The sequence below is a fragment of the Cervus canadensis genome, chromosome 5 (genome assembly GCF_019320065.1).
Source record: "Cervus canadensis isolate Bull #8, Minnesota chromosome 5, ASM1932006v1, whole genome shotgun sequence".
Classification (NCBI taxonomy): Eukaryota; Metazoa; Chordata; class Mammalia; order Artiodactyla; family Cervidae; genus Cervus; species Cervus canadensis.
In genome coordinates this window covers 35,431,407-35,459,195 of record NC_057390.1, presented here as the reverse complement: position 1 = coordinate 35,459,195, position 27,789 = coordinate 35,431,407, and the positions used below count along the sequence as shown (strand labels likewise).

The window sequence follows — 27,789 nt, the reverse complement described above, 5'->3', positions numbered from 1 at the left end:
GAGTGAAGTAAGTCAGAAAGAGAAAAATAAATTGTATTCTAATGCATATATATGGAATCTAGAAAAATGGTATTGAAGAATTTATTTACAGGGCAGCAATGGAGAAACAGACATAGAGAATAGACTTATGGACATGGGGAGAGGGGAGGAGAGGGTGAGATGTATGGAAATAGTAACATGGAAACTTACATTACCGTATGTAAAATAGATAGCCAACGGGAATTTGCTGTGTGGCTCGGGAAACTCAAACAGGGGCTCTGTATCAATCTAGAGGGGTGGAATGGGGCGGGAGATGGGAGGGAGGTTCAAAAGGGAGGGGATATATGTATACCTATGGCTGATTCATGTTGAGGTTTGACAGAAAACAACAAAACTCTGAAAAGCAATTCTCTAATAAAACATTTTTTTAAAAGTCTTAAGAGTGTCCAATGAAGGTAAAACTATTAACAGTAGTTGATATATGATATTATATATAAGTAGGCTTTCTTTGTGGCTCAGCGGTAAAGAATGCACCTGCCAATGCAGGATACACAGGTTCTATCTCTGGGTTGGGAAGATCCCTTGGAGAAGGAAATGGCAACCAATGCCAGTATTCTTGCCTGGGAAATCCCATGGACAGAGAAGCCTGTCGAGCTACAGTTCATAGGGTCCCAAAGAGTTGGACATGACTTAGCGACTAAACAACAACAACAACACGAGTTATGTAAAAGTATAATCTAAATTAAGTGATAATATAGAGCTCAAAATTCTCCAAGCCAGGCTTCAGCAATATCTGAACCATGAACTCCCAGATGTTCAAGCTGGTTTTAGAAAAGGCAGAGGAGCCAGAGATCAAATTGCCAGCATCCGCTGGATCACTGAAAACGCAAGGGAGTTCCAAAAAAACATCTATTTCTGCTTAATTGACTATGCCAAGGCTCTTGACTACGTGGATCACAATAAACTGTGGAAAATTCTAAAGGAGATGGGAATACCAGACCACCTGACCTGCCTCTTGAGAGGCACCTGACCTGTATGCAGGTCAGGAAGCAACAGTTAGAACTGGACATGGAACAACAGACTGGTTCCAAATAGGAAAAGCAACAGTTAGAACTGGACATGGAACAACAGACTGGTTCCAAATAGGAAAAGGAGTACGTCAAGGCTGTATATTGTCACCCTGCTTATTTAACTTATATGCAGAGTACATCATGAGAAACGCTGGATTGGAGAAAGCACAAGCTGGAATCAAGACTGCCAGGAGAAATATCAATAACCTCAGATATACATATGACACCACCCTTATGGCAGAAAGTGAAGAAGAACTAAAGAGCCTCCTGATGAAAGTGAAAGAGGAGAGTGAAAAAGTTGGCTTAAAGCTCAACATTTAGAAAACGAAGATCATGGCATCGGGTCCTATCACTTCATGGCAAATAGATGGGGAAACAATGGAAACAGTGGCTGACTTTATTTTTTTGGGCTCCAAAAATCACTGCAGATGGTGATTGCAGCCATGAAATTAAAAGACGCTTACTCCTTGGAAGGAAAGTTATGACCAACCTAGATAGCATATTAAACAGCAGAGACATTACTTTGTCAACAAAGGTCTGTCTAGTCAAGACTATGGTCTTTCCAGTAGTCATGTATGGATGTGAGAGTTGGACTATAAAGAAAGCTGAGCTCCAAAGAATTGATGCTTTTGAACTGTGGTGTTGGAGAAGACTCTTGAGAGTCCCTTGGACTGCAGGGAGATCCAACCAGTCCATCCTAAAGGAGATCAGTCCTGGGTGTTCTTTGGAAGGACTGATGTTGAAGCTGAAACTCCAATACTTTGGCCACCTGATGCAAAGAGCTGACTCATTTGAAAAGACCCTGATGCTGGGAAAGATTGAGGGCAGGAGGAGAAGGGGACGACAGAGGATGAGATGGTTGGATGGCAACACTGACTCAATGGACATGGGTTTGGGTAGACTCCGGGAGTTGGTGATGGACAAGGAGGCCTGGAGTGCTGTGATTCATGGGGTCGCAAAGAGTTGGACACGACCGAGCAACTGAACTGAACTGATAGAGCTCATACTCAGTTGGTAAAGAATCTGCCTGCAATGCAAGAGACGCGGGTTCAATTCCTGGGTTGAGAAAATCCCCTGGAGAAAGAAATGGCAACCCAGTATTTTTTCCTAGAGAATTCCATGGACAGAGAAGCCTGGCAGGCTACAGTCCATGGGGTTTCAAGAGTCAGTCACCACTTAGCAACTAAAGCACCACCACAGAACTGAAATAACTCAGTGTCACCTTATTGTAGAAGGTTTTGTGCCTATGATTATCTAGCATATATAAAGTTATAAAACAAATTTCACTATTGAAACCATTTTACTAATCTCTTACTATGCATACTAGATGATGTAAAAGTTTATAAATGAATGAAATATTTCTGTGAAAATAAATGAAGATTACTAAAAGTACTACCCCCCAGGAGGGAGAAGAATATCTAGAGGAAAAGCAAGAGGGAGGCTTATTTTTCACTGAATATGCTATTTTTCCTTTAGAATTTTTTTACATCTAGCATGTATTGTCTAATTAGATAAATAAAATGTGACAGCCTCACACTGGTCAGAATGGCCATCATCAAAAAATCTACAAACAATAAACGCTGGAGACGTGTGGAGAAAAGAGAACCCTGTTAAAGTGTAAATTGGTACAACCATTATGGAGAACAGTATGGAAGTGTCTTTAAAAAATAAATACAGAACTACCATATGACTCAGCAATCCCACTCCTGGGCATATATCCAGAGAAGACCATAATTTGAAAAGATACATGCACTCCACTGTTCATTGCAGCACTATTTGCAATAGGCAAGATATGGAAGCAACCTAAATGTCCATTGACAGAAGAATGGATAAAGAAGATACCATACATATATAGAATGGAATATTACTCAGCCATAAAAAGGGACATAATAAGGCTTCCCTGGTGGCTCAGTGGTAAAGAATCCACCTGCTAGTGCAGGAGACACGGGTTTGATCCTCAGTCTAGGAAGATCCCACATACTGTGGAGCAACTAAGCCCATGTACCACAACTACTGAGTCTGTGCTCTACAGCCCGGGAGCTGCAACTACTGGGCGCAGGTACTGCAGCTAATGAAGACTGCATGCCTAGAGCCTGAGCTCTGCAACAGGAGAAGCCATCGCAATGAGAAGCCCGTCCACTGCAACCAGAGAGCAGCCCCCACTCGCCACAACTAGAGAAAAAGCCCAAGCAGCAACGAAGACCCAGCACAGCCAGAAATAAATAAATAAGGGGCAAAATAATGCCATTTGCATTAACACAGATAGACCTAGAGATTGTCATACTAAGTGAAGTTAGATAAAGACAAATATGTGATACTGTTTATTTGTGGAATCTAAAATTTAAAAAAAAGGTACAAAAGAATTTATTTACAAAACAGAAATAGAGTCGCAGATGTAGAAAACAAACTTATAGTTACCAGGGGGAAAAGGAAGGGGAGGGATAAACTGGGAGAGTAGGACTGACATACACAGTACTATACATAAGACAGACAACTAACAAGGATGGGTAGCGTCCTACTCTGCTCAGTACTCTGTAATAACCTATGTGGGAAAAGAATCTTAAAAAGAATGAATATATGTATCACTGATTCACTTTTCTGTACAGCAAAATCTAACATTGTAAATCAACTATACTGTAATAAAAATTACCTTTTAAAATGTGACTCAGTGATTCTCATCCTAAAGTATCATTGAGGATACGGGTAAAGATTTTGCCTCAAGAATGTCCATTGTATGTAACAAGAAAATAGTTAAAGCAATTTAAATGTCCAACAATTAGGAATGTAAGTGCATGACTGTATTTCCATATAAAGGACTACTAGCTGTTAAAATTATTAAGATGAATTTTTATTAATAAAGATGTTTGTAATATGGTATTGTTTTTTAAAAGCAAGTTGCAAAACAAGATGTATAGTATGACCTCACTTTTGTGGGAAAATATACATGGAAAAATATCTGAAAGATGTAGAAAGTGGTAATGGTATCTCCTGAAATATGGGCAGTTTTTTTCTTTTCTCTTTGCTTGTTTTCAAATTATTTTCAAAATTCTCCAATGGATATGTATCAATTTTAAATGAATAAAAAGATTGCAAATGTGTTTGAAAAATGCCTAAGAGAATAAAAACTTTTTTTCCTTTTCCTATGGGAAAGAACCAGAAAAGGCCACAAGTACTCTTGCCTGGAAAATCCCGTGGATGGAGGGGCCTGGTAAGCTGCAGTCCATGGGGTCGCGAAGAGTCGGACACAACTGAGAGACTTCACTTTCACTTTTCACTTTCATGCATTGGAGAAGGAAATGGCAACCCACTCCAGTGTTCTTGCCTGGAGAATCCCAGGGACGGTGGAGCCTGGTGGGCTGCCGTCTATGGGGTCACACAGAGTCGGACACGACTGAAGCGACTTAGCAGCAGCAGTGGCATGGGAAAGAACAATCTGAACATAGATCAAAATATAAATTGTGATCAAAGCCAGTACAATGAATGCTGAAATTTTACTGGCAATGTCTCTTCTTGGGAAGTAATGACATCCAGAGTTAACTACTATGCAATATTTTACCAATGGTGTTGTTTCTCCAAAGGTGTGTTATAGGTAAAGATATGTATTAGTCGCTCAGTCACGTCTGCCTCTTTGTGATCCCATGGACTGTAGCCCTACCAGGCTCCTCTGTCCATGGAATTCTCCAGGCAAGCATACTGGATTGGGTAACCATTCCCTTCTCTGGGGATCTTCCCCACCCAGGGGTCGAACCTGGGTCTCCTACACTGCAGGCAGATTCTTTACCATCTGAGTCACCAGGGAAGCACCCATGTTAACAACTCCAACATGGTAATAAGGGGTGATTTTTTTCCCCTGTGTATAAATAAGTTTTATAGTATTGAAAAACTGTTAAGACTAACATATTTATGATGTATTATTAAGAAAGGAAAATGGTAGCTAAAGTACCCAAACTAACAATATGGAGACACCAGACATTTTGAGTAGGAGACTTTTTTTTCTTTAAACAGTAGTTGTTAGATGCCATGAAGTAGGTGGCAATGCCTTAACCATATGGATGCTGTGAGGGCCAAGGGTCTCTTCCATTCTTGTCTAGGAGAGTGTGCTAACCTTCTCTCCTTTCATACAACACAAGTGGGAGATTCTTAGAGATTAAAATAGATTAGTGAGGCTGTGGCTAGATGGTGGAGGGTCTTGTACAGCTTGCTGAGGACGTAGAATTTTTTCTGTAAAGATGAGAACTGAGTTGTATTTCTGAATGAAGAGTCAAGCTGCCTGTAGAGGATAGATTAGAGGGAGTAAATACTAAAAGCAGTATACGTAGATATTTATAATTTCTTTAAAGAAATTTCTCCTATGAAGGATAAAAAAGAGCAAACATGTAAGCTGTTTAAGTTTCAGCTTCAATTTTTTTTTCCGGAAAAAGATGTATGAAATATAAATACAGAACCCATAGCAACTGCTATGTAAACTGCTATAATGAATATAGTTAGTAATATGCTTGATGTTGCATTTTACTTTGACTAAATATTAATAAGAAATTACATTAAATTGGAACTTACTTTGTCCTTATAAATACTCTATTAGACAAACTAGGCAGAGCTTGGATGTTCATTATAAAACAGCACAGGCTGACATGCCAAATTCTCCTAAATGGAATTCACTTAATACACTAGATTCTATAAATCTGCTCAGTCATTTTCCAGAGCTTGGTATCCTTAGGATTGTTATTGTTAAATCCCTACATGGCTGCTCCACACTCTGAGAGCCATCAGCCTCTCCTGGTGAGAACCTCAGGAAGCACTTGCCAAGATAAAGCACGAGAAGATGCCCCTATTCCTATCATATTCCAAGATTTTTAGGGAAAATGTTTTTAAATTGGTTTTTAAATTGGTTTTCTTTCCTGATCTAAAATCAGAAGTTAAAAATAGTCAAGTGGTATTAGTTTACTTACAAAATTTAGATCTGTTAAAAATATGTTTATGAGAGTGCTCCCTCTCTGTCACACAGTCCCACAAAGCTGATCCTCAGTTTCCTGTGGTTGGGAGTGACATGGTGAGATACACGACAGATGATGAGATCCAAGTAGCCAGATGTTACTGAACAAGTAAACTCAGATCCAGGTTCACATTGGCCTGGCTCTCTTTTAGAGAATATAATTCAAGGGCTGATAAATTCTTGATCAATTCAAGGGCTTGAATATAATTCAAGCTCACATAATTCAAGGGCTGATCTGAAATTTAGCTTGAGTAAATAAAGAAGAGCAGCCCCATTCAAGTCAGCCAGTAGAGCTGGATCCTTTTAACTCAAGGTCAAAATAAACTGTGTGTGTGTTAGTCATTCAGTCATGTCCAACTCTATGCAACCCCATGGCCTGTAGCCCTGCCAGGTCCCTCTGTCCATGGGATTTCCCAGGCAAGAATACTGGAGTTGGTTGCCATTCCCTTCTCCAGGGCATCTTCCTGACCCAGGAGTCGACCCCTGTCTCCTGCATCTCCTGCGTTGCAGGCAGACTCTTTACCATCTGTAGTATTTTGTGGCTCATAAACCTTTCCACAGTTATATACATAGTCATGAGCCTCCTTAAAAAATTTTGAAGTGAGCCTCCTTAAAAATTTTAAGTGTTTGCACAGTATCTGGCAGGATTTCAACGGAGAAAGGGTGGGAGGGGGAACTAGACAACCACTCTAGAACTTGGAACTTGGTCCACAGGAAATCCTTGAGGCCTGATGGAGTCATGCTGTTCTAGCACAGAGATAAAATTTATCGGTATATTTATTCAGATCAAGGTTGTTTAGATGAGGAGGTTTTTTTCCCTTCTTTCATATCTTACCTTGCACAGAACTTTAATATTAGGAAGCCTGAAAGAAGTCTAGAGAATTCAGGACCATCTCAGTTCAGGTTGCCATGGCATTTTCTAAAACTGAGCCCTGTACCTTTCTTGTTGATGATGTAAAAATTATGCACATGCTGAATAAGTTAATACCAAAATTTAATTAACATGATGTTTTCCTTTTCCTGTTCTGGGACAATAAAACTAAACACTATTACAAAGTGTAATATGTAAAAAGAAAATGAAAGTAAAGTCATTTGTGACTTTATTGTCTGTTTCTCAGGTTGCAACTGAATACAGGTATTTTGGTTTAGGTAAAGGATATGGAAAGCACCATCATTGATCTTTATTGTGGCAGCACAAAACTGCTGCTATGATGACGTCATTCTCCTTTGTATCCATGTTAGAGAAACTGGTCTGGTCTCTGTAATGTTTTCTTTTCCAGCAATACTGAGGCTCATAAAAAACTCTCCTTATAGCTTTTCCCTCCATATGCTTCCATATAAAAGCTTAGTTTAAAAAATTTGACATTGCAGTAATTTTTGACAAAAATATTTCACTTCCCTAGATTTCTCTTTTAGTCTCAGACAACAGTAACTCTATAGTTCAGTATGATGCTGGTCTTTGTGAAGCTCAAGAGACAAAGCCAGACACGTGTGCATACTGCAAATTCCTGTTTTTCTTCCACAAATAACCTTTGTAACTATTGGCAGTATAGGTATCCTCTCCCTCCCCTCTTTGGCTGGGAATGGAGAGGTGGCAAGAAAGTTGTGGGGACATCTGCACAGAAGTTTTCAGACATAAAGATTTAGAAATATTAACTAATGACTTCAATGAGATTTTAAGTTTAACATCAGTAATTACAAAATCCACAGAGTCTATGCCTCCTGAAGGCTGCGTAGCTTCCTTTGGAATTTTTTTTTGGCATAAAAAGAGAACATGCTATTAATTAATATGCAAGTAATATAATTGTATCTTCTAAGGGTACATTTGAAACACTGTTTAAATTGCAGGAACATAATATTTGGTAATTTTCTATTGCATGCCCAGATATATTAAGATTTGCTCCCCATAGTTCATCATTTATTCAAAATTGATTTTGGACAGGCTCTAGTTTGATTACATTTGAATAGTCACAGTTTTGTCATATTGTTGCTAGACAGCAACACAAAGATAAACACAGCCAGAACAGCTTTGTCAGAGGACAGTCTGCTCACCACAGTTCCCAACAGGAATCCTTTCTAGGCTTTCTACTTCCCTAATCTCAATTGTTCTTTTCAGATGAAGACAAGCTGACCCCTGCTAAGCAACTTCTTATAAAGAGGTTCATGACAAATGCTATCTTTATAAAAAAAAATTCCACAATTGCAGTGTGAAATGACCCTACAGGAACCTGTGTTCTAGCACTGAAGATCTCCTGTGAGAAGAGCATTAAGACTATTGTCTTCAGTTGATTGATCAGTGCATTCATTCTGCATCAACAAATATCCATGGAGCATTTGTCATGTGCAAAGTAATAAGAGTGATTCAAGAACATGGAAAGTATAGTCTGTCCTTGAGGAGTTTACAGTCTTGAAGAAGAGTACAAGATGTATTCAGCAACAGTCTGCCTGTCAGAACTGGATCATCATCTGACTCTTGCATTGTACCCAGGAGGGAATGACGGCAGAAAGGTGAACTGACCTGCCCAGACCACACCCCTGGCGTAGAATCACTGGGAGAATGACAAGACCACTGGCTATGGAGCAAGCCACTTACCCATCACTCACTGATGGTACTGGACACATTACTTAACCCAGTGAGCTGAGCCAGACCTCAAAAGGCTGATCTGGGTTGAAAGGCTGGTGAGAAGAGGAACACAGACTTCCTCTCGGACTGCTTTCACTCATGTTTACTGTGTGACCTGGAAGCAGGAAGTGTGAAGTGTACGTACAAGATAAGGATGAAAGCAAGCTGATGCAGCTTCTCCATGCCTCCCTAGTTTCTCAGGCCCTTGGCTAAAGTTCATTTGCCAGGGCTCCACAGGGAGTGAAAAACCTGCCAGGTCAAGGACTCCAGAACCACAAACTATGGCCTTTTACACGCAGGCTATCGTAGTTAGACACTTCCATATTCCATTTCTCAATGCTCTTGGGGACCTAGCATAGGCCAGCCTTCTATACCTGCTAAACTTCAGCTCCCTCACCTATGATATTTAATAGTATATCTATTCTAAGCCTTAGGCAAGATGGACTATGTAAAGTGCCTAGTATGGTGCCTGACCACAGAAGGTGCTTGCTAGATGGCTCTCTTAGTTGAGGAATTGACAGTAGGATTCAAGTCTCTCTCTCAGCCTAATGCTCAGCCATTTAATACACAAATGGAAACTGCTATTTAGGAAACTGTTATTCACTTTGGAATGAAACATTAAAGGGAGAGATAAAACTCATTATTTGCAGAAAGCACTACATGTATAGAAGTCCTAAGAAATCTGTTTAAATTTATTATCCCATGAGTTTATCAGTGTGACTGGGTTTATAATGAATTTACCATAATTAGATGCTTTCCTTTAAGTTCAATAACTTAATAGCCAGTTCAATAACATAATAAAAAGGAAATAAATTCCATTCCAAAAAAAGAAAAAGAGATGGGATGGATAAATTTAACAGAATTGCCTATGACATTTATAAAGAAGATTTAAAGACTTATGAGCCATATGTAAAGAAAACTATAAAAGTATATTAGAATGATGAGCAAATTGATATATATATTGTTATCATAGGCAAACAAATTTTACCAAGTAAAATTTACTATTTGTTAAATGTTAAAATTCTGCACTAACAAGCCATAAGTTATGATGCTGATCTAGTTCCCAGGAAATCCTAAAACAAAGTATAATAATGAAATGATTAAAGTAAAGAAGTGTGGGACATATAGAAATAAATTTAATGTATCATATAACTATCATAATTAAGAAAGATAATATTTATTTAATAATTGCCTAATTCTATTTCATAATTGCCTAATTATACTTTCATAATTGCCAGGGTAACTGGCAAACAAACACAAAACAAAAAGTGATTTAGATAAGCTCTTATAACACATTACAAGAGTAAGCCTCTAGTGGATTAAAAAGAGTAAATATTAGCTTTAATTCTTAGAGCTATGAGGGGAAAAAAAATCAAATATTAATGAAATCTTTAGAGGAATAATATCTTTGAAAAGCTTAGGGCAGCAAAGAAAATCACAAAGGAAAAAATAAATAGCTCAACAACGTCAAGTAAAACAATGGTTCTAACATAAAAAACTAACAAAATTAAAAGAAGAGAAATGTACTTGGAAGTATCTGTATTGATCATGTAGAACAGTAGTATATATAATAGATAAAGAACTTACTCAAATTTTCAAAAATGTTAAAAGCTCAATAGATAAATAGTCAAAGTATATAAACATACAATTCACTTATGAAGAAATACAAGTAAACTGTATACATTAATCACTTCTTAGAAGGATATTTATAATAGCAAAATACTGGAAACAAAAAAACATGCCCAATATAAATAACAATTCAATAGACTGTTATACAGCCATTAGAATTGTAATTATGAAAACTTAAAAAATGTTATTATTTAATGGTGGAAGGAGTCAAATAATAATTCTGCTTTATAATACACATCAAAAAAGGCAACAATGAAAATCACTATTGACAAAGAATAGTGGAATCATGGGTAATATTTTTCCTGTAAATTGAGAAGGAATAAGGAAACCCCTATACTAATAGGTGAACAATACTAGTTATTAAACATTACAGATTCTAACACTGGTTGTGTTTTTCAACATACAGATGAAAGCACAGAGTTAGAAGAAACCAGGAGTATTAGTGTCAAATGGCAAGTTATTAAGCTTCCTAGAGTAAGGACCTTTCACTGCTCCAGAACCTACAGAGAGGACTCATGTTTCCCAAAGGCACTAGAGAATGCGGGAACACACCCTGAGAGTCGAGTGTGCGATTCTGTCACACCTTCATGGAGCCTTGTTCTGGGCTGTTGATACTGTTTGTCTTCCTTCCTGGTGCTGTATTTTTACCATAAAAATTGCTTTAAAACTTTACCTGGATTTGGACAAATATCTCCTTTTACATGTGCATTTACTTTTTGTCACTTCTAGTATATTTCTATTTATTTTTATAGCCCTTGATCTTCTCTTTCACAGCCTCCCATGTGTAAGGCATAATTTAGATTTCAGTTCAGTTCAGTTGCTCAGTTATGTCTGACTCTTTTCGACCCCATGGACTGCAGCACGCCAGGCCTCCCTGTCCATCACCAACTCCTGGAGTTTACTCAAACTCATGTCCACTGAGTCGGTGATGCCATCCAACCATCTCATCCTCTGTCATCCCCTTCTCCTCCTGCCTTCAATCTCAGGGTCTTTTCAAATGAGTCGGTTCTTCTCATCAGGTGGCCAAAGTAATGGAGTTTCAGCTTCAGCATCAGTCCTTCAGGACTGATTTCCTTTAGAATGGACTGGCTAGATATCCTTGCAGTCTAAGGGACTCTCAAGAGTCTTCTCCAACACCACAGTTGAAAAGCATGAATTCTCCAGCAATCAGCTTTCTTTATAGTCCAACTCTCACATCCATACATGACCACTGGAAAAACCATAGCTTTGACTAGATAGACCTTTATTGGCAAAGTAATGTCTCTGCTTTTTAATATGCTGTCTAGGTCGGTCATAGCTTTCCTTCCAAGGAATAAGTGTCTTAATTTCATGGCTGTAGTGAACATCTGCAGTGATTTTGGAGCTCAAAAAAATAGTCTCTCACTGTTTCCACTGTTTCCCCATCTATTTGCCATGAAGTGATGGGACCAGATGCCACGATCTTAGTTTTCCGAATGTTGAGCTTTAAGCCAACATTTTTACTCTCTTTCACTTTCATCAAGAGGCTCTTTAGTTCTTCTTCACTTTCTGCCATAAGAGTGGTGTCATCTGCATATCTGACGTTATTGATATTTCTCCTGGCAATCTTGATTCCAGCTTGTGCTTCATCCAGTCCAGCATTTCGCATGATGTTAAGTTAAATAAGCAGGGTGACAATATACAGCCTTGACGTACTCCTTTCCCAATTTGGAACCAGCCTGTTGTTCTATGTCCAGTCCTAACTGGACATGGAACAGTTGGTTCTTGGCCAAGTTGCTTCTTGGCCTGCATACAGATTTCTCAGGAGGTAGGTCAGGTGGTCTGGTATTATCATCTCTTAAAGAATTTTCCACAGTTTGTTGAGTTAATAACTCAGAATAACAGACATGGATTTGAACCCTGACTCAGTTATGTGACTTTGGGCAAATTACTTACTTGTAAACCTTGGAAACTTATTTTATCTATAAGATAAAAATAATAATATTTCATAAGGTAATTATGAGGTTTAAACTAAAGAAGATAATTCATGTAATGTACTTGGGTGTTATATCTACTTGGAACACTGTAAACTCCCATGTAAAGACATATTTATATGGTACCTGAAACACTAATCAAAATTTTAACTCTTCAGAAAAAACTACAACTCACAACCTTAAAATGACTCTGTTTCTTTCAATACATTTGATAGATCAGATCTTGTTATCAGAGAGTCATGGCTTAATTGAAAAAAGGAATTTCCCTTATTTTTCTGTCTTGTGTTTGCCTTTTTAAAGATGCTTTAAATCCCTTATGGATTGGAGTCATGTATAAATTGATAGAGATACCAAGTTTCCTTAATCACAGCACCTAACTGAAATTTTTTATTTACTAAAATTGGAAAGAAGACAGAGAAAAATGCATTCATTCAGTCTTGGCTTTATAAGTTTAGTAGTCTAACCACCTCATTTCACTACTGAAGGTTGTGGAATCATCAGAATCAAAATACAGAACTATTTGATACTTTCATATTTAAACTTCTGAAATGAAAATGAATCTCAGTTGAAAAGTTCAAGTAGGGAAGAAGGGGCATTTTAAAGGAATTAAAATGTGGTGGCTCAGGTTCAAAGTAGCTACGGTTGGCAGAAAATCAAAGCTTTCCAAGTTGTGTCTTAGTTGTCAGTGACTGGAGTGTAGGTTTTCTGTATATGTGTTTTTTAACACTCCTTGAAATTGATAAGTATAACATGAACATTACTTGGACTTTATTTGATTTTATTTGAATTTCAACAGCTACCAACAGATGTGCTTAGAATGAATAGGCCCTGATTCCCAAATAGCACAGTATTTCACATCTATTTTAGACTATGAAATGAGAGCCGACTTCAGGAAGACAGCTCTGAACCTTTTTTCCAGCTGCAGAAATAACTCCTCTTGCTGCCCCCTGACCTACACCAAGGGAAGCTGCTTGAAAAGATATTCTTTCGCCAGCGATCTTTCTACCATTGCAAGCCACAAATGGAAAAATAAACTAATGTCTCCTCTTCAGAAAACTTATTCTCATGGCCCCCAGAAACAGGTAGATAAATAAGGAAAACCATAGATTTATTTTTAAATTCCCTTCTCATTTTCCAAAATGGTATTTTTATTACCTTAGAAAATGGGGCTTCTTTGCTGTACAACAGAAACTAACACAACATTATAAAGCAACTATACTCCAATAAAAATTAATTTAAAGAAAGAAAATGGGGCCTATCAACTAACAGGTCACTGTTAATCTTCTCCAAAATAAGTTAATTCATCCAAGGTTCTAGGACACCCCCCACCCCAAATTCCTTGGGACTTTGCTCCATCGGTTAATTCCCACTTGCCTCAACCAATGCGCTGTCCCTCCCATTGGTTCTCAGCCCTTACTTCAAGATGTGCAAGCTCTACTCACTGGCAAGTAAAATCCTGTAACTTGAATTCTCCTGTAGCTGTTCCCCTATTTCTTCCCTTTGCACCCGAGCTTCCAGAGATGACAAATCCCTATTGAGTTAAACAGAAACTCTGACTTTGCTTTCAGACATAATAATTACTTTATTGGGTGCCTCTCTGTGCCAGACACTCTGATAGGCCTTAACATATTTTTCTTGATTAAAAAATACATGAATTATTCATGCTCATTATAAGAAATTAAACAATTCAGAAACCGATAAAGGCAGCACCAACATCTTCCCTACACAAGTTCCACATTATATTTAATTGTTACAACCATCACCAGAGAGACTTATTGACCATATTTCATAGATGAGAAAATTGAGGCTGAGAAAAGTTCAGAGTATACCCTGTACTGTTTAACAGAAAGAGCTTTAGAGTCTGGTGTTTTGGGTTCATTTCTTAACTTTGTAATTTACTATATGTCCATTGATGCTTTCAAACTGTGGTGTTGGAGAAGACTCTTCAGAGTCCCTTAGACTGCAAGGAGATCAAACCAGTCAATCCTAAAGGAAATCAACCCTGAATACTTACTGAAAGGACAGATGCTGAAGCTGAACCTCCAATACTTTGGCTACCTGATGCAAAGAGCTGACTCATTGGAAAAGACCCTGATGCTGGGAAAGATAAGCACAGGAAGAGAAGGGGGAGACAGAGGATAAGATGATTGGACGGCTTCACCAACTCAATGGACATGAGTCTGAGCAAACTGTAGAGACAGTGAAGGATAGGGAACCCTGGTGTGCTGCAGTCCATGGGGTCGCAAAGAGCTGGACACAACTGAGTGACTGAACAACAACAACATGTCTGTGAGCAAATTACTTGTTATTTCTGTGCCTCAGTTCACCTATCTGTAAAATGGGGTTAATAATAGTATCTAGTTCATAGGATGCAGTGAGGATATAATATGCTAAAGCATAAAAGTATCGCTGTTCCTTAAGAAAAAAATCAAAAAGAGAAATTATTTTAAAATAACAGCTAAGAAGAAAATGCTAACAGCAATTAGAGCAAAACTCTGTTCACCATTCTGCAACTAGTATAGAGTCTGAGTTTTTAAACCTGCTGGAAATTTCTACCCCAAAACTATACTTGTATTGCAATGATGACACCATCAGTGTACTTTGCTTTTAAAATCACACTATTTTTTAAAAGATCCAATAATATAATTTCAATTTTTCATGATTAACTAAATTTCATTCATTTGTTATAGTATCAATTTCATTATTTTTAATTTATCTCAGGCTAGAATGATTACACATGTTTAACATTTAGATATTATAAACATTTTATATGGTGTTTTGACTCATATTTTAAATTTTTGAAATGGCTCTGTGTGTCCCTGGCTGATTTGGTTCCCCCTGCCATCTGGCTCTACCCCCAGCCTACACAGACCTCAGCCTCTTTATAGTTTCATTAGGCACTGGAAAGTATATTTGCTTTCTGTCAGTGCTATAATGGTAGAAAATTACTAAATCATAATGATTAACTTTCCCAGGGTAAATCATTACCCACACCCTGTTAACTCAGATATTTTCTCCCTACTTCTCTATATTTATATGCTATTTCTAAGAGGCAGCAGAGATGACCGCAGCTATAAAGCTACTTGGTTAATCACTCAAAACTTCTTTTTTACCATGTCATTTGCAAACACAGTTTAATGGTCTTTCTCTGGGAAACAGAGGAAATTAACAAAGTGTACATCTCCTTCTCTTGTGTACCAACACTCTTTAGTGTCTTTAACACAATACACTGAAGCCCTCATCTTTCTAAACTGGGTGGCCTAGCCTGAAGAACAATATTTCTGTATGCTTAAGTCACTAAACAAACACACTTGTTTAAAGAATTTAGGTCAAGAAAGAGATTCCTTTCAAAACAAGTAAGAACCAAACAACAATATTTGAGGAGTCAAAGAAAAATAAGACTGTACAATTCACAAGCTCTCTTCATTCATCTTATATTAAGTTTAGTTTTTTGAAACATCATGCTGTTTCTGTTTCCCAGAGAATTTAAACACTTCACAATTCGATGATGTGCAGATCTGTAGCTAAACTGTACTCCCCTCAAAAAGCCACCTTCTTTTTTTACTCGTGTTTCTTCTTTTCTAGCCTTTCTCTTTTCCGCTCCCCGCCCCCTTCTTCTTTCTGTCTCTAGTTGAGATTATGTACTAGATCTCTTTTTCATTGTTGTTTAGTCACTCAGTCACATCCGACTCTTTGCAACCCTATGTACTGTAGCCCGCCAGGCTCCTCAGTCCATGGGATTTCTCAGGCAAGAATACTGGAGTGGGTTGCCATTTCCTTCTACAGGGGAATCTTCCCAACTCAGGGATTGAACCTGTGTCTCCTGCATCGGCAGGCGGCTTCTCTATGAGCCACCAGGGAAACCCACTAGCTCCCTTTACTCATCTTAAAAAAACTTTCTATAGTCAGAGTGTTTCAAGCCCCAAATTAAAATCATATTTTGTTCTTTTCAGCAGTTTCTAGTCCATACTGCAGGACACAAGAAAAATTAAAGACCCCCAAAGAGAATAACATTTCACACTGAACTCGAAGAATATTATCACTACTAATTTTCCAGTTAAAAAAACATACACATTTCTTATTTTTGATCAGCTAACATATGTGACTTTCTTCTGAACACCTTAAGGAAAAATATATAATACAGGCTCTGTGACGTTAATATGAAATTCTAAAGGTACCTGCCTTCTAACTAATTTAGCCAAAGGTGGTGATGTTAGATAATTAACCTTAAAATACAGACCCAGCTTTAAATCTCCTGACATCAGTCTAGATCACCTAATGCCCTGCATGCTTGCTGCTCATGTCATTTCCCCCTCATTTCTCATGGATTCTAGCTACTGGCTTATTCTCACTTCTCTCAGTGATTTCAGTATGCAAACTGGTGATCCTTCCCACCCAGGCCTCTTGCTTCACTGACGTCCTCCCCTACAATGACCTTGTCCTCAAGGTGCCTCATTAGAGGCCTAGTTGGATGGAGGAGTCAAGTCCTAACCAATCCCCTGCAGTCCATTCTCAGACCACTATCTCTCATCCTTGTAGCTTCCTTTGGTACTTGACCCCAGGGATCCTTCGATTCCCTGGGTATTGTGATCCATTGATCAGGCCACCTTTTCACTGCCCCCTCCCCACCCCTACGTCTTTTATTGCTCTAGCTTAGATTCTCAGATCCATGATTATAATCATTCTCTTGCCCTTCATGCTTCAGTTCTAAATCCAGCTCTGCTTCTTCATGCTGCACCTGTAAACTGAATGTGGTTGCAGAAAAATTCACAACTACACTAATGTGCCTCATTCAAATTCATGATCTTAATGCTGTTTGACAATCATAGCATATGTCATAGTCCTGTCACTCTTCCATTCTCCAGACAGCTATTTCCTACTTGTCTCTTCCCAGAATCCTTCTGCCCCTCACCTCATCCTCTCTCTCACTTGAATTAAATCTTGCTTTCTCCTTTACTGAGTACACAGAAGCGATGTGAAGAGAATTTCACAGATTGCATCATCACTTCTACCCACCAAACAGCATCTGCACCCTCATACTCTGCCTTCCTGCTGGTTCCCACAGTGACCCGGTCATGTTTCTACTAAAGGCTGACTTTTCCTCCTCTACTTGGGCATTAGGTTCCATCTGCTGTCACCTATTCAAGGACATCCCTCCAATGAGTCTCCTGTCTCTCTCCTACATCATGAATTTTTGCCTGCTGCTGAATCACTCACATCAGCAGGCACGCAAACTTCTTTCTCTCCCATTTTAAAAACCTTTTTTGGAACCACTTTCTCCACCAGCCATCATCCCATTTCTTTAGAGCAAAACTTCAAGAGTCATATATACTTGCTATTTTCACTTTCTCCCTTCTGGATTTTCTCTTAAAAGACATCACAGGGCATTCCTGGTGGCTCAGTGGTAAAGAATCCACCTGCCAGTGCAGGAGATGTGGGTTCAATCCCTGGCCAAGGAGGGATTCACTCCCGCATGCCTCAGATCAACTGAGCCTGTGCCCTAGAGCCCAGGAGCTGCAACTACTGAAGCCCGTGCACCTGGGAGCCTGTGCTCTACAGTGAGAGAAGCCACTGCAATGAGAAGTCTGCGCACCACAACCAGAGGGAGTCCTTGCTCAGCACAATGAGAGAAAAGCCCACGCAGCAGCGAAGACCCAGCACAGCCAAAAAAATAAATTGAAAAATGGAAAAAGCCATTATAGCCAAGCTGTCACCCCACCACTCCTTCAAAACAGTTTTTGTCAAGTGATGACTCCAATTATTTCCCTTTTGGGCAAATTCCTCAAAAGAGTATCAATATTCACTGTCTCCAATCTCTTTCCTCCCATTCCCCTTAAAATCTGTTCTGACCTCCATCACTTTTATTGTAAAATCCATTGATCAGTTCTCATCTTACTTGACCTGTCAGCACCACATCACACAGTTGAACTTTCCGTTACACATTTGGCTCTTAGCATCCTGCACGTCTTCAGATCCTCTCCTCCTTCACTGGTCTCCCCTCAGTCTCTTTTGCTGGTTCTTCCCCTTCTTCCTGACCTTGTGATTTTGGAGCCCCTAGGGCTTGGTCTATGTCTACTCACATCCTTGGTGATTTCATCCAGCTTTAAATATTGCTTTAAATATCATGTGTGCTGATTACTTCCAAGTGTGTATCCCCACCCTAGATCTCTCTTGTGCTCCAGTCTCTTCATGCCCACTTGTTATCTCAGCTCTCATCCAAAGTCATCTCAAACTTAACATGTACAAAAGCAACTTCTGATTTTCCTGCAAAGGTCTCTGCTACCATAATGTCCCTTATATCTGCGTCTGGCAGCTTCATCCTATCAGTTGCTCAGGTCAAAATTCATGGAATCATCCTTGACTTCTTTCCTTCTCTTATACCCTGTATCCAGTTCATCATGAAATCATGCTGGCTCTACCATCATACTATATCCGCTACCCAAGTCCATTGCAGAATATCACCTTCACCTTGATTACTTTGATAGCCTTCTAAAACATCTCCCTACATCTATCATTGTTCCCACACAGTCTATTCTTCACTCAGGAGCCAGTGATCCATGCAAAATGCATCCAATTTTGAATTCTCTGCTCAAAATTCTGTAGTGGTTTCCCATTTCACTAAGAATAAAACCAAACTTCTTACAGTATCATGTGATATCCTGCTTGATCTGGCCTCTCTCATTCACCCTGCTCCAGTCACACTGATTTCCTTCTGGTTATTCCCTGAACACCCTAAGCATGGTCCTGTCCTAAGGCTTCTGTTTAGCTCCTCTTTCTTCCTAGTATGCTCCTCTCCAGAATATCCACTGAGCTAAATCCTTCCTTCTTTGAATCTTTGTCAAAATCTTTTCATTGAGGTTTCCTCTGACGGTGCTCAATCACATCCAACTCCCTGCGATCCCATAGACAGTAGACTCAGATACACAGATGACACCACCCTTATGACAGAAAGTGAAGAAGAACTAAAGAGTCTCTTGATGAAGGTTAAAGAGGAGAGTGAAAAGCTAGCTTAAAACTCAACATTCAAAAAACTAAGATCATGGCATCTGGTCCCATCACTTCACGACAAATAGATGGGGAAACAATGGAAACAGTGAGAGACTTTATTTTGGGGGAGGGGGTCCAAAATCACTGCAGCCATGAAATTAAAAGACACTTGCTTCTTGAGAGAAAAACTATGACCAATCTAGACAGCATACTAAAAAGCAGAGAAATTACTTTGCCAACAAAGGTTCATCTAGTCAAAGCTATGGTTTTCCAGTAGTCATGTATGGATGTGAGAGCTGGACTATAAAGAAAGTTGAGCACTGAAGAATTGATGCTTTTGAACTGTGGTGTTGGAGAAGACTCTTGAGAGTCCCTTGGACTGCAAAGATATCCAACCAGTCCATCCTAAAGGAAATCAGTCCTGAATATTCATTGGAAGGACTGATGCTGAAGCTGAAACTCCAATACTTTGGCCACCTGATGTGAAGAACTGACTCACTGGAAAAGACCCTGATGCTGGGAAAGATTGAGGCCAGGAGGAGAAGGGGACGACAGAGGATGAGATGGTTGGATGGCAACACTGACTCAATGGACATGAGTTTGAGAAAGCTCTGGGAGTTGGTGATGGACAGGGAAGCCTGGTGTGCTGCGGTCCATGGGGTCACAAAGAGCGATTCATGGGGACATGACTGAGCGACTGAACTGAACTGAGACTGTAGCCTGACAGGCTCCTCTGTCCATGGGATTTCCCAGGCAAGAATACTGGAGTATGTTGCCATTCTCTTCTCGAGGGGATCTTCCTGACTCAGGGATTAAGCCCGTATCTCCTGCGCTGGCAGGCTGATTCTTTACCACTGTGCCACCCTTTCAAAACCACAGTCTGCTCCCAATTCCCTACCCCCACAACTCTCAATTCCCTTACTCAATACTATGTGTTGTTTTATCCATAGCACTTATCACTTCCTATTTTATTATTGTCTTCTCCTCTGCTAGAAACTCCAAGAGTGAAGAAATCTTTGTTCTGTTTAATAATATATCCTAAGAGCCTAGTAGTAGGCATGCCACAGGCACACGGTAATGTGTTCCTTGAAGGTTAAGGAAGTATTTGTTTCAAACCATTTAGCCTCATGCTAATTTTGTAGGAAGTTTTTTTTGTTTTTTTTTTTTAAACCCTTGGTTCTGTTTATTTCTATGTCTGTTTAGGATTTTCACTGCATTTCAGTGTTGAGTTCTATTTCCATAAATTCATATATATCATCCAAGTTTGAAAATGTACTAGTGTAAGTTTGTCTAACATGTTCTATTTCCTTAAATCAGTACTGTGACTATATTTTCCATTCCAAATATTGTTTACTTATTCTCTCTTTTATTATTAATCTTTGGTTGATACTTCCTATTAATTGTCTTTCATTAATTTCTCCTTTTATATTCATCATTACCTTTTCCCTCCTTTCTTTGGCCTAACTCTGCTGGTCTTGTACACACTACTCAACTTAGAGTCTATGATGAGTGATATAGTGCTCACCAGTATATTCAGCTTCCTTTTCCTTGCAATCTCAGGGAAGGTTTTTACTTCTCTGACCCCTTAAAGTTAGGCAAGGCCATCTGACTAGCCCTGACCAATGACATATGTCACTTTTAATGGAAACATTTAAAACCCTATGCATGAGGAAAGGATGTTCCCTTCGATAAATACTGCTTGGTCATTCAGACAGTCATATGGGGGAAAAATGAATCTTGACTCCTATCACACCATTGGTAAAAAGCAACTCCAAATGGACTGCAGATATAAATGAAAACAATATTAGAAAGGCAAGATTTCTTAACAGGGCACAAAAAGAACTGATCTAAAAGGGAAAAGTGATAAATTGGAATATATGATTAAAAACTTTGTTCATTAAAAGACATCACTGCTGCTGCTGCTGCTAAGGCGCTTCAGTCGTGTCCGACTCTGTGTGACCCTACAGACGGTAGCCCACCAGGCTCCGCCGTCCCTGGGATTCTCCAGGCAAGAACACTGGAGTGGGTTGCCATTTCCTTCTCCAAGATAGTGAAAAAGCAACTCAGAGGGGAGAAGATATTTGCAATACACAGATCTGAAAAATGACTTGTATCTAGCATGTACAATGGATTCCTACAACACAAAAAATACAGAATACGCAATAGAAAAAGTGGAGAGAAGACTCCGAGACTTAACACAAAGCGGATATCCAAATGGTAAAATCAGAACCACGTGAAAGATTCTCAATTTCTCAGACATTAGGTACATGCACATTAAAACCACTGTGTGACAATATCACACATGCACCAGAATACTGAGAATAAAAAGGATGGCAGAACCCACAGAACTAGACTAGATGAGATGGAGAGTGTCTACAGACTGAGGGGTGAGTATTGGGAAGTTGAAGGGTGGGTCTCCTGAGACTGCAGGGTGGCGCAATCCGCTGGTTTGCATGAGTGAGTCTTTTGTGAGGAAAACAGATGCCAACAAACAGCTGGTCAGGCTGCTGCCTACATCAGCATCCCTGTTAGAGCCAAGGGATCCTTCCTCCCTAAGCCCATACCTTCTCTACTCCTGACCACGCCCTGGGAGAACCGGAGCGCGGCAGAGCCAGAAGCTTCTAGAGGAAACCCAGGTGCTGGTGGAGATGAGCGAGGGCAGCTTGGAGACTGTCGCGCTCCCACCGCTCCAGCTTCCGGAGGAGGGGGGCGCACCCCAGGCTCCCGCGGACGCCAGCTCTACTCCCCAGCTCCCAACTGCTGGGGCTCACGGTCGTGGAGGGGCCCGAGTGGGACCAGAGGAGGTCGGGCCACCCACGGAGGGCAGGGAAGCAACCTTTGCCTCTGGGGCAGCCAACAGCAGCCTGGGAAATGGTTTTCAGTGTGAAACTGGAGGGGAGAAGGCCCTAGAAACCTGTGACACTGGGAGATCAGAGTCGGAGCTGACGGCTGGAGGGAAGGCGGCGGAAGCTAAGACCGAAAGGGGCCCCATCTTTCCAGAAGCAGTGAAGCAGGAGGAGAGGGTTGAAGTGGAGAAGCCGGTGGGTGAGGAAAGGAAAGTGGTGGAGGAACACAGAGGGGTAGAGGAGGCAAAGGGCGAGGCAGGGGCCCCAACCCGGAGTGAGGGTCTCCACCGGAAAGCCCTGGAGTCCAGCCAGCTGGAAGTGGACGCCGGGAACGCTCAGGCTGACCCGGCCTTCCTCCAGGTGGAGCGCAGGTACAGGCGCGTGCGTCAACACTTCCTCCAGTGGAGGAAGCACGTCATTCGGCACATCCCCGGCTTCTGGGTCACTGCCTTTCGGAACCACCCGCAGCTATCTGCCCTGATTAGCGGCAGAGACGCAGAGATATTCAGCTACTTAGCCGATTTGGAGGTGAAAGAGCTCAGACGTCCTAGGATGGGCTATAAATTCAAGTTCCTCTTTCGAAGAAACCCATACTTCAGAAACAAGTGGCTTGTGAAGGAATACGAGGTCACACCCTCCGGCCAAGTGGTGTCTCTTTCCACTCCGATCATATGGCACCCGGGTCATGAAGCCCAGGTCTTCCTTTATAGGAACCAAGACCTCATGTGTGGCTTTGTTGCCTGGTTTTCAGACAACAGCCTTCCAGAGCCTGACAGGATTGCTGAGATTATCAAAGAGGACCTCTGGCCAGAGGCACTGCAATACTACTTACTGGATGAAGCACCCCACAGAGCTAGACTTCTCCAGATCAGGGGACCAGCGGAGACCCCCAGGCCCCCTGGGTTCCCATCTGGCTAACCTTTGCTCTTGGGAATACTCCCATGCAGGTCCCCTGCCACCTCCTGCCTGACCTGGGCCTTGGCTACAGCAAGGGTATGCCCTTTACTGGTTTTGTGCTGACCTTTCTACACCTTCCCTCCACTGGACATTCCGTTCTCTCAGCTTTCAAGACTGAGACCTTCGTGGCCATGCTGCCCCACTTCCCCATGGTCTCCTTGATGTCCTGCGTTAATACTACATGTGGCACCGTGTGGCTCACTTTCTTCTAAGCCAAACAAAGGTAGATTTCTCTGCCTTTGTCAGCACTGCTTGGACACTGTTCCCAAGGCTTCTGGTCTAGTTACTACCACCTGGATTTTCAGCTAAGTTTAAGAGCCTGTTTTACTCATTCTGCTCTGCACATGGCCTGTGGACAACTGCTGGGCATTAAATAAAGTCAAGAGAGAACAGCAGTGGCTGCTTGGTCTCTGATTTACGCAACCCCATTGCTCTTCCTGCTTCTCTGATCACCTATTGCTGCCTGCAACTGGATACACTTGCCCGCCTTAGGCTGCTCCCTGCTGGATGAACATTTTTTTAGACCTTGTCAGGTCCACTTTCTAGTTTTTGGTAAACAAGAATCTTCAGAATTGGTGGTAGACCCAGATTTCCTGCAAGCATGTAGAAGACCTTTCTGTTTCTCCTCTGGGCTTTGCTGGTGGCTCAGATGGTAAAGAATCCACCTGCAATGTGGGAGACCTGGGTTTGATCCCTGGGTTTGGAAGATCCCCTGGAGAAGGGAACAGCTACCCACTCCAGTATTTCTCCTCTAAAAGAACTCAATTCCTCACCATCACTCAGGAACCCTACTTTTACTGTCAGGCAAGTGGTTGAGGAGACAAGTTAGACTCATTTACATGGCAAGAATGATGATGATGTCCTTGACAAGCATCAGGTTTTCTCAGCCTCAACCAGTAAAGCCATACAAAGGTTAGATACTTTCATTTGTCTCCTTTCTTCATCCTGAACATGATGAAGAGCAAGCAGTGCCAGGGCAGACAAACAGCTCCTCTTCTCTTTCTCCCTCTCTTTCTCATATCTCTCCTATCTCTTTTTTTAAAAGTGGTAGCTCAGAAACATCTGCAGAAGCTGGCTTTGCGGTTTAACTTGTGCGTGCGTGCTTAGTCGCTTCAGTCGTGTCCGACTCTGTGACCCCATGGACCATGGCCTGCCAGGTTCCTCTGTCCATGGGATTCTCCAGGCAAGAATACTGGAGTGGGTTGCCATTTCCCTCTCCAAATCTGACCTGAGACAAGCCAAAATAACCTCCACAAGGAGGCGGTTTAACTTGGCTCTTTACTATTTCAAGAGGCAGAGAGATGGTCCTGTAAAGGAGACTACCAGAGCCCTTACTCCTCTCTGCCTTCTTCCCAGCCCTCACCCATCCATAGCAATACCTAGACAGTTGGAAGAAAGGTAGATGTATATGGAATGAATGGATGGGAGAACTGAACAGACTGGGGTGAGTGCCCGCCCTAAGAAAGAAAACTGAACAGACGCCCAGAGGCAGAAATGACCCAGGGAAAATATGGGCCTAGAATGAAAACTGGATTGACTGAGAGCCTGCAAGGAAGGGATATCTTGTCAGTGGTGATGGAAGGAGAAATATTTTTCTCAGGATTGGGATGGGAGAACTGAAGGTGGTTGAAGTGCTAACTATGTTGCTGAAAGATGGGTTCTTTAAAGAAATTCAAACAATGTAATTATGGGGAAGATTAATACTGTGCCCTTAATTTCACTAGTATTTAGTAAAATCCTATTACTTTCTCTGTTTCTGTTTACTGGGAAGATGCGGCTGTATAGGTTTTCTTTTTCTTTCAGTTGAGAACATTTGAAAGAATGCTAATCTCTTTCTTGTACAGTATGGAAATTTTTGTGAATATTCATGATGATTTTCAACTTGTTTCTGTTAAAACTGTATCTTTAGAAGTAAAATTGAATAACTTGGTCTTGCCAGACTCTGAAGACTTTGGAAATTATTGTCTTTATGGAAAAATAACACACAAAACTTTGTGGCTCTGACTGTCTTCACAATTTATCCTCGTAACAACTTAATAATTGATGCCTCTCTCTCTCTGAATGGCAGAAATACTTGGGGGGTTTCTCTGTAAAATTGGAAGTGTACTATTGGCATATTTTTCTTTCCCTATATGCATGTTGATAAAATAAAAGCATGTCAGTATAAAAAAATAAACTAAAAAGATGAAAAATAGCAAGGGTGGAAAAATACACAGAAAAATCAGAATGCATGTACACTGCTATTGGAAGAGTAGCTTGGTACAAACACTTTAGAAAATTGATTGGCAGTGTCTATGCACACCCTCTGATCCAGCTCTGGGAACATACCCAACAGAAATACATACATATATATTCACAAAGACATGCATGGAAGTGTTTATAACAGCACAGTTCTAATAGTGGAAACTGCCCCCAGAATCCATCAACAGCAGAAAAAGTAAGTTTTAAAATAGTCACATGACAGAATGCTATGAGAAAATTTTAAAACTTTGCTTATATGAAATATTACAAATGGATCTCACAAATATGAGCTTGGATGAAAGAAGCTAGATATAAGAGTGCATGCATGCCAGGTTGCTTAGTCATGGCCAAATCTGTGCGACCCTATGGACTGCAGCCCACCAAGCTCCTCTGTCCATGGGATTTTCTCCAGGCAAGAATACTGGAGTGGGTTGCCATGCCCTCCTCCAGGGCATCTTCCCAACCCGGGGATCGAACCCAGGTCTCTTACACCTACCTGCATTGGCAGGTAGATTCTTTACCACTAGCGCCATTTGGGAAGCCCCAGACACAAGAGCACATGCTGTATAATTTCATTTATATATGAATTTTAAGAACAGATAAAAGTAATCTATGATGGTAGAAGTTGAAATAGTGATTCTATAAAGAACAGTGAAGAGTGAGATTTTTTTCTGCTTACAAACTAGTCTGCCTAGTGAATGGATGCTGAGTCATAGACAAAGAACCTTATAACTCAAAAGTCTATGTCAATAGTGTACCAGCTTCCTGACCCCTACTTCCTAATTATGCAATGTGAAGAAAGCCAGGTGACACCTGCACACATACTGGGCGGCATTATAGGAGAGGAACCTGAGTTTAGGTCACCACAGTCTTTCATAATGGGAAGTGAACATGCCTACCCTTTGCATTGAAGGGAGACATCTTTAATTCTTTAAACAGTATGAAAGTGTTAGTCACTCAGTCATATACAACTCTTTGTGGTCCCATTGGACTGTAGCCCACCAGGCTCCTCTGTCCATGGAATTCTACAGCCATTCCTTTCTCCAGGGGATCTTCCTGACCCAGGGATCAAACCCAGGTTTCATACATTGCAGGCAGATTCTTTCCCATCTGAGCCACCAGGGAAGTCCCATCAAACAGTATAATAAAAGACAATATAAGAGATACAATTTTTTTATATTTTCAAGACTTAAGCAAAACTGCCCTTTCCTCTAGAGAAAAACATTCTCTGTTGTCTTTCAAGGCTATTTAAATAAGCTTGAAAAGATACTCTGAACAAAGGCAGGCAGTATCTCTGCTCACAAGATAGGCAGAAATGTCAGAGACCATGATCACTGTCTCCCCAACAGCTGCAGAGGGTGGAAAGGCTGGTATCCCAATGACTGGAAGGGACTGTGATGGTAGATTCTGAAGGGCTGGAGATGTCTGTCTTGATCTGGATGCCAGATACATGGGTGTATTCAATTTTCAGTGCTTCTTTGAGTTGTGCACTTGTGAAACGTACTTTTCTATATGCATATTTAACAAAACATACCTACTTAAGAAAAACAAAAATTGAAAAGAAACCAAAGTAAGCAGAGAAAAATAAAAAAACCCCACCATTTTTCTGGAACTTTAATGAGAGAAGATGATTGGCCAATTTAAAAATATGTTTCAGATTTTTTGGGGGTAGGCTATAAGTCTATGTATTAGATTTCTAATAGGATCATTTTCTACACCACAAATGGTTAAAATCCATTTCCTGGAGGGAAATTTATCATCTTGGTATGAAACATCAACCTTTAGTATTTATGTTGCTCCTGCTCATTTTATCAACTGACTTTTATCAGAGTTGAGTTGCAAACAGTTGATTAATCATGACTTGTGATGGTTCATTTTCAAAGCTTGGTTCTTCCAGCTAAATAAATGATAAAATTCACATATTACTTAACTCTGTTGTTCAGCAAAGATGATGCTATTTCTGAGACTTGGCCCCTTCATATACTTGCTTCTTAAAATGGTCTGTATCAGTTTCATATCCTTTCTTTTAAGCCCTCCCTTTATTTGAGATATAAATATTTCACTGGGTTAAAAACAGAATTTCAAACTATACCTTTGGCACATGCCATAGAAGACAGCAGTATTAATAGCAACAAAATCTTCTGCAAAACTAAAGAAAGCATTTGGTTTGGCTTATTTGAACAAAATCTTTTCATTTCTGTATATAACAAGATATATGGGGACAATAAGGATACTTCAGAGCTTAAAATGGCAGATTTTTTAACATAAAGGATATAAAAACATGTAATAATATATAAGATCAACTTACTGCCTTTGAAACATAAGGTAGGTTTAATTAGACTTTTTATAATTCTTACTATCAATTCATATCACACATTTTAATTTTAAATGGCATCCACATGGATGGCTTGCCCCGAATTTTCCAATGGCAAAATTTTCTCTTTGCTATTGGTAGCTGGAAGCAAAAGAGACACAGGATTCAATTTCAGAATTCTAAAATTCAAGTTTAGTC

The 27,789-nt window shown here is 40.3% G+C and overlaps 2 protein-coding genes and 1 non-coding gene across 4 annotated transcripts in view; 1 reads left to right on the top strand and 2 right to left on the bottom strand.

The window, feature by feature from the left end:
* ACYP2 (acylphosphatase 2) overlaps window positions 1-27,789 on the bottom strand; it is a 174,793-nt gene that overhangs the window by 31,231 nt on the left and 115,773 nt on the right. The gene's annotated exons all lie outside the window — the stretch shown is intronic.
* On the bottom strand, window positions 5,049-5,176 carry LOC122442802. The gene has a single exon (XR_006269787.1). It is a non-coding gene; the product is annotated as a U6atac minor spliceosomal RNA (small nuclear RNA).
* TSPYL6 (TSPY like 6) lies at window positions 21,882-22,997 on the top strand. The gene has a single exon (XM_043467689.1). The coding sequence runs from the start codon at window positions 21,882-21,884 to the stop codon at window positions 22,995-22,997; it is 1,116 nt and encodes a 371-aa protein (XP_043323624.1).

Excerpts from the sequence above, each read along its gene's own strand:
- TSPYL6 (XM_043467689.1), top strand. The coding sequence starts at position 21,882 with ATGAGCGAGGGCAGCTTGGAGACTGTCGCGCTCCCACCGCTCCAGCTT.